General features: G+C 36.2%; 1 protein-coding gene across 2 annotated transcripts in view; it reads left to right on the top strand.

Annotated features, from left to right (window-relative positions):
• Positions 1-8,151, top strand: part of LOC122059706 (thiamine transporter 1-like) — a 34,124-nt gene that overhangs the window by 21,748 nt on the left and 4,225 nt on the right. For both annotated transcript variants that reach the window (XM_042622699.1, XM_042622698.1), the window contains 3 exons: positions 3,844-3,905; positions 4,048-4,143; positions 6,732-6,793. In XM_042622699.1, coding sequence (XP_042478633.1) covers positions 3,844-3,905; positions 4,048-4,143; positions 6,732-6,793 — 220 coding nt within the window. The remainder of the gene's footprint in view (positions 1-3,843; positions 3,906-4,047; positions 4,144-6,731; positions 6,794-8,151) is intronic.

Below are 8,151 nucleotides of genomic sequence, written 5' to 3'. Positions count from 1 at the left end.
TTTTTAATAACATTAGGGCTTAATGTATTTATGAAAATAAATTTGGAGACATTACAGTCTGATTACAACCTTCTTATTCTAATTACCTTTTCATATTACAGTCTTAGACAAAGAGACAAGTTGAATCCACTCATCTGTGGAAACAATTGGTGGTAGCAGTGGGGGTGAAAATACAAGTACTGCTGCTACTGCACAATCAACGATTGATCCAAGCAAGGATCCAAAAAGGAGAGCTAAATCAAATGATTCTGGATGGAAATATGGGTATTGGCCTGACGTATCAGACAGAAATTGGATTAAGTGTACCCTTTATGGAAAGGATGTCAAGGGAGGAATAAAACGATTGAAGCAACATCTTATTGGTGGCTATGGAGATGTAGCCAAGTGTGTGAAAACAACTGAAGCAATTGCTAAAGAGATAAGAGATGCAATCTTGAAGAACCAGAGGAAGAGGAACCTTGATTGTTTGGATAATTTGGATGTTAGTGATGGGCCGACAGAAGTAACGGGACCACAACAGAATATAATATCCGATTTGGGGGTCTCATTTCCTATCCCTAGCTCTGGGACAACTTCAAGAAGAAATAAAGCTATCATTCAAACACAATCCAAACAACAAGTAAGGGGTCCCATGGATAAGCATGTGAGGAGGACTCCTGAAGAAGTGGTTGCAGATAGGCGGGATAAAGGTTCATATCAGACAACAATGGAGAACCGAGTAAGAGGAGAATAAGAAAGAGATAAACTTTGTTCTTACTTTGCAAGGTGGGCTTATGAGAGTGGTGTTCCATTTAATGCTTTGAAGTTAAGGAGTTTTGAGGAATTGGTAGAGGCAATTGGTCAATATGGACCAGGTTTCAAGCCCTCTTCAATTCATGACTATAGGGGGCCTCTATTGAAGTCTGAAAAGGATAAAATTGATGAGTTAAAGGTGAAGTATCAAGGATATTGGAGGAAACATGGGTGCACACTCATGTCTGATGGGTGGACAGACAAGAGAGGAAGGCACCTAATTAATTTTCTTGTCAACTGTCCAGAGGGGACTTTTTTTTTTAAGTCTATAGATGCATCTAACCAATCACAAGCGGCTGAAATGTTATTTAAGCTACTTGATAGTAAGGTTGAAGAGATTGGTGAAGATAATTTCAAGTAGTCTCTGATAATGCTGCCAACTATGTTGCAGCAGGTCGACTACTAATGGAGAAAAGGAAGAGGTTATTTTGGAGTCCATGTGTAGCTCATTGCATAGACCTTATGATGGAGGAAGTAGGCAAATTACGCTCTTATATGTCTGTTATATTGAAGGGCAGGAAATTGACTGCATTCATCTACAGGCACACTCGTCTTCTTGAAGCCATGAGGCAAAAAACAGGAGGAGACTTAGTGAGGGCTGGAGTGACTAGATTTGCCTCTTCCTTTTTAACACTTCAGAGCTTATACAAACACAAAGAATCTTTGAAAAAATTATTTGTTGATGATGAATGGTCTCGTTCTAAGCTTACATCTACAGAGGCAGGGAAGAAAGCTTCTGAGACTGTATTTGCTACAACATTCTGGAATGGTGTGATGGATTGTATAAGAGCATCACAACCTCTTCTTCAACTCTTGAGGATTGTAGATGGTGATGAGTTGTCTGCTATGCCTGAAGTATATATGGCAATACAAGTGGCAAATAAGAACATCAAAAAAAATTATGGAGACGATGAAAGGAAATGGAAGAAAATCATAGCGATTGTTGATCACCGTTGTGAGACTATGATGAATGGATCAATATATTTAGCTGCCTTTTTCATCAATCCAAACAAGTTCTTTAAGGCAATAACAGATAATCCTGATAATGAGTTGAACTTAGCTCAAAAAGCAAGTGATGCCTTCAATGATGTTCTTATAAGGTTGGTGCCTGATAAGACCTTGCAAGATAAGATCATTGTCCAGGTTGACAAGTATACCACTGTTCAAGGAAGTTTTGCAAAGGACATGGCGATTAGACAAAGGGACAAGTTGAATCCTAGTAAGTATATTTCCTTTTAAAGTTCTAATTAGTTTAGAACTTTGTATGTTGATTTTTTACTTAACTTATTTTTTTATATTATATATTTATAGTCTCTTGGTGGTCTCGACATGGAAGTACTGCTCCTGACCTTTCAAAGCTTGCATTGCGCATACTTGGTCTTTGTTGTTCATCTTCTTGTTGTGAGTGCAATTGGAGCACATTTGAATTTGTGAGTATTGACTATTGAGTTCTAAGTACAATAGTACATGAACTTTACTTAATATGGTTTTATTGAAGATAAGTAGATAACCTCATATTATTAATGTTTTTTAGATTCACACCAAGAAGAGGAATAGGTTAGAGCATCAACGGTTAAATGATCTTGTCTACATTCAATATAATCGCCAACTTCAAGCAAGGTTCCAAGAAAGAAAAGAACAATGTAGAAACTACAATCCATTGTTGCTCGATGAGCTTAATTGGAGTAGTGAGTGGATGATTGGTGAATCAGAGGATGAATTAGTTCATCCTGAGAATGATCTCACTTGGAGAGATGTTGATAGAGCACTTGGAGCATTTTCATCATATCAAGGCCACAATAGACCAAGGAGGGCTCCAGCATCTACCAGTGGAACCAATCTTTGCTATACCCGGTGTGGTAGGAGGGTTGAGCTTGAGGATTCGTCAGATGAAGAAGTGGATGAGATGAGTGAAGAGGATATTCGTGATGATGAAAACATTGAGGATGATTATGGCATAGCTCCAAATGATGCAAGCCAGCAACAGAATGCAGATGAAGAAGAAGATTTTAATTTAATTACTGATTTGGATTGAAAGTCTTTGAGTCTTAGAACTTTGACGTATTTTGAGTCTTTAAACTTTAAAGTTTTTTGAGTCCTTGAACTTTTAAGTATTTGACTTTCATTTTTTACTAAATTTTTAGCATTTTAGTTTATTTTATATTTTTTCTTCATTGAAGTTTAAAGTTTTTTAGAATGATTAAGAATCCCTAGGTTAGTCACTTCTCATCCATTTAATTTGGCATTTCGATTTTTACTTTCAATGTGTTTTAATTCTAAGTTCTTAATTACTTCTTTGACAGGAGTAGAAATATAGTGGATGACCTTAGGGCTTAGGCACTCATTATGGCATCATAGAGGTAAGTATAATAAATACTTGTATATTTTATGTCTTCTTTTCTTTATATTTATAATTTTGTTTTATAATTATGTATTTATATTATATGTTAATATGTTATGATGATTGATGATTGAATATTGATGATTGATGATGATGAACTTAGTTTATTCACTTTATTGATTTGTTTTCTTGATGAATATCTTACATTGGTATGAATATAAACATTTAATATTTATTTAGCATATGAGTAATAGGATTCAACTAGGATTTGAGCCAAATAGATTGGTTTTATAAAAAAAAAATACCCAAGAACGCTTTAGTCAATAAGGCGACGCTTTATGCCCGCCCTATTGCTAAGGCGCTCCAAAAGGCTCTCAAATGCCTCCGTCGCCCTACCGCCTTAAAAACTATGACCTAAAGAGACTACCATTAGAAAACTTAATAAAGAAGTAAATCTAACTAAATAACCAGCTGGAAAATAGAAATAATTGGAAAAGTCTAAACGAGTAAAGGAAAAGCCTAGTGTCAATCACTCAATAACCTCTACTTTTAGTGTCACCTTTTTAACCATATTTTTTGCAGCTTAAACATCCTCCATTAATCCATTTCCTAATGCAACCCAAGCTGGTAAATTAGACCTTATTACCTGGCTACTTGATGAGTCTTTTCTAAATTTTATTGCTAATAGTGTCTAATTTTGTTCATGATAGGTCAGATGCTAGCTCTTATGACGTTCTCTTATTCTATTTTTCTGGGGCTGACTCTCACTTCGGTATGTACAGAATTGCTGCCCTGGTCCATCTAGGTCAACTAAGAAACTTTAGTATGGCTTAGGCTGTATAAAAACTGTCTTGCTGTGATTGCTTCTTTATTTTGATGTACTCATACATGGACTTTCTTTTCTGCATGTTCAGCTGGGAGTATGTTGTGTCACAGCTTTTCTGTTACCAGAGGACCGTCCTTCTAGTTTGATCTATAGTTCAGTAACTTCTTCTTGGGGCCAGAGTGAGGTAGGGCTACTCGCAGATCAAAAAAGTGAAATATATCTTAAATAGGGTTGTCCATGCCTTATTTCTTTTATAAGTTTCCTCTGGTTCTCCTGTGGTGGTCCTGTTTGAGAATTCTTAAAACAGTTCTGATTGTTATAGAAAAGCCCATTTGATTTCCTTAGTTGTACAATGGAGAAGGGTCTGATCAAGCTTGCCATAATGTGTCAGGATTGTTTAATCACTACTTGAATGAGAAATTTTTTTATTGCTGTTATGGGTGGAGGGAGATTTATATATGAAGCCAAGTTGAGGAATAGGAATTTCTTCTTATCTTAATGAGTTGCCCTTAATATGTGAAAGGTTCTTAGAAAAAAAGGGCATACCCGGTGCATGAGGCTACCACCACTATGGGGTCTGGGCCTCTGGGGAGGGTCATAATGTACAGTCTTAACCCTTGCATTCACAGAGATGCTGTTTCTAGACTCTAACCTGCGACCGCGAGGTCACAATGGAGCAACCTTACCATTGCACCGAGGCCCGCCCTCTTTAATCCTAAGTGTTTATTAATAAAATAGTTAGATACATGGTATATATGTTGATTGACACATAATTGTCACAGTGACAAGGCGACCCAAGGCATTGGAGGGGGCCTGGACGTAACATGACACCAACAAGGCCACCAAGGTTTCGCCAAGGCGTTGCCTAGGAGACATCTTGAAAACTATGAAGTGGCGTACATAACTTTATCACTATATAATATTTTTTTAGTATATATGAATTAAGATTGTGTATCTTGTTAACTTATCACCTACATCACAGCCTCATTTAAAAGGAGTTATTAATGCTACCATATAATATGTCTTAATTTAGATGGTTAAACCCCTTTATACTCATTGAGTCCTGCTGACTAATTATGCCTTATGAATTATTTTTCTACATGATTCTGTTCCAAAAAAAGAGTCATAGTTGCAAGCATAGTTGTCACGGTGCCAAGGCGAACCAAGGCGGTGGAGGGTTGTCTAAGCGCTTAGGCGAGAAGGCGCCCGCCTTAAGGCGAACTAGGCGAACTAGTGTTATTTTTTATTTTTCCTATTTTCTAACATTATTTAGCAAGTTATATATACCTTGTATCATAAAAAATCAAGATTAAGCCACATCAAGTCATTAAAAATCAACATTTAGCCACATCAAATCATAAAAAATTAACATTAAGTCATATTAAGTTATAAAAAATCAATATTTAGAGAAATGCTCTTATTCTATAATAAGTTTGACTGGTCAAATGATTTTATTTTTACATGAGACTTTTTGTATTAGTTATAACATAAAGCCAGCTTTCTAACAAGTTTAAGATTACTTAAATCTAAGTTGCAATGACAAAGTTATGCTTCAGTCAAACTTATTTTTAAGTGCGCGAATACTGTTAAAATCGCCTGAATGAAAATAATTTTATGAATATCAAAACAAAATATTTTTTTACCGGACTTTTGGTTTTTAGCAATGTTTTAACATGATAGAATTTATAAAATTTTCATAATTGAGAAAAACCCTAGTATTTAAAAGTTGAAAATCGTCCCTATAACCAAAATCCAGTTTTTGTTCTTGGACTGGGGGGTTGACTTTTTATCCTTTTGGAATTTGATTTTTAAACTATTTTTATTGGATTCAAATAGGGGGTATTTGCTTATTTATGAATAATATCTTAAGTAAATGAAATAACAAATATTATATCATTCAAGTAAATGTTTTTAATATTTGTTAAGTAAATGAAATAACAAATATTAAAAACATTTACTTGAATGATATTTGGCATAAATAAGTGCCGAAACACAAGGTGACATGCAGTGCAACAATGCGGCTGTCGCCTAGGCCCCAGGCAAACCGCCTGGACGCCTAGTCGTCGCCTAGGCGACGCCTTGACAACTATGGTTGCAAGCGAAATTGTGGAGGTCTAGTGATCTAGCCTACTTGACTGGTTAAAAACTCTGTAAGAAAATTCTCCTTGATGCTGGAACCTGTCAATCAGCAATAATGAAGTGCGAAAAGGAATGAAGTGGTCGACCATCATAATGAGGAGATTAACCTTCTCTCTAAATCATAAGTATAACCATCTATTGCCCAGTAATATCTGTTTGCACTACTTATATGGGCCAAATTTTGACTAAGAACTGCCTTAATCCTTTCTAATTTCATTGTAAAACTCCTAACCTTATGAGAAAAGACTTGAGTATTGGTCTTACAAACTTCTAAAACTTGCTAGGTAACCAACCACGATATAAATTCCCTTCCCAACTTGAAACCTAAACGCAAAACCCAAGACCAGGCCGAGGACCCAAACGAAGCCCAGTGACATCATCCCAATCCACATAGATATCCAAATAACTCAACATAGGGGCATCATTATGCTGCATCAGGTACAACTCATTCTGAACCAAGCTAGATTGGCTTGTTCACACTTATTGTCACTATTTGGTTGTTTCCTGGCCCATAAGCTAAGCAAGGAAACTTCTCATGCATACAATCTGACCCACACACTATATACTCTTATGAATAGTTCTGATCAAAATCAACTGCTTCCTGTGATTTCCTTGATCTAAACTGCTTAACAGGGGTGGATTAGGCTTTTGGAGGAGACATGGAAAGGAAGAAATTTGCAGATTCTTTCTCTTTGGTTAGTTCTCTTCCTTTATTTAAGTTTCTGTTACTACTCTGTTTGTCCTTGTAAAAATGCATTAGAAATTTGGAACTGTCCTGTATATTTATTTCTCAACAACATTATTCAAGATTTGTTTCTTCATGATAAACTTCTACCAGGATGTACTAGTTCAGATTCTCCTAGGAAAAAAAACCATGATTGTTGATGTAAGACAGTATAAGAGAATGAAAAAGTGTTTTGTCTGACAATGCATTGCAGATATTTGTAGAAGGGAAAACAATACAGGGATGAGGGTTATTCACCAAGAATAATGGTCAGTCAAACCATTGATCCATTGTTGGAAGAAGGGCATTTTGCTTGCCATAAACAAAATCATACCACAGAACAAAATTAGAAACTCTGGATTATATACATGCCAGAACTAGGCTGCTTTATTCCAACTCCTAGTCAAACTCAAATAAAGTCCTAAATGGCTCCTCTATGGACATTGACTTTCTAATATCAATGGTTGTATTTGGTTGTCAAGAGTGTGAGAAAGAGAAGTTTGGGAAAATTGCTCTGTATTTTCTAATATGGTGACCTTGCCGTTTGGTCCTTTTGGTAGTCCATCACTCTGGAAGTCTTCTTTCAACACTCTCCCCTGCTTCTCTAAAAGGAGCTGTAAGTGTCAGACAGAAATTGGTTTGATTTTAGCTGTCCCAGGGAAAACCCAAGAGCTGCAGTAGTGACGCATAATTATGAAGTCCATCTTTTTCTCAAGATATGACTTGTTACCTGTGCTAGCAGGACACTCCACATATAAGGTTCTAATAGGTGATCACTGCATAAGTCCTCCTTGTGGGGCTGACAAAGGGGTATGGCAGAGCTTCATGAAAGTATTATGTTGCAACGGTCATTGTTAATTTTCCAAAGCATGTGGTTAGGTTTAAAAACTGATTCCTATAATGTAAATCATTTCAACAATCCCATATGAAATAAGGTCAAATTGGAGATGATAAGCTTAAATTAGATTTAGGCACATTGAAAGTACTTGTAACTCTCATAAGATCCATACAATCCGAGAGGTTTAGAACTGCAGGGTTGAGACCAAACCTTGAAGAAGACAAATTCTCTGGATGTGACAATGGCAAGTTCATTGTAATTTTTCCTACATATAAATAATGGAAACTCCACATTAATGCAGTTTTGCTTTAAATTTTGGTCACTCTTTCACTCCAGAAGATAACTTTTCTGTGTCTATAACGTGATAATAAAAGGTGGGAAGTGTTTTCTCTAGCCAATGGTCATGTTGGCAAAACAAGCCTCATCGCATAAATAGCATGCCATAGACTGCCTAGTGAGAAATTTTTCTCTATTGTGCTCCCTATAGAACC

Source organism: Macadamia integrifolia, chromosome 13, assembly GCF_013358625.1.
Source record: "Macadamia integrifolia cultivar HAES 741 chromosome 13, SCU_Mint_v3, whole genome shotgun sequence".
Classification (NCBI taxonomy): domain Eukaryota; kingdom Viridiplantae; phylum Streptophyta; class Magnoliopsida; order Proteales; family Proteaceae; genus Macadamia; species Macadamia integrifolia.
The sequence above is the reverse complement of the archived record's forward strand: the minus strand, read 5'-3'. Positions and strand labels throughout refer to the sequence as shown.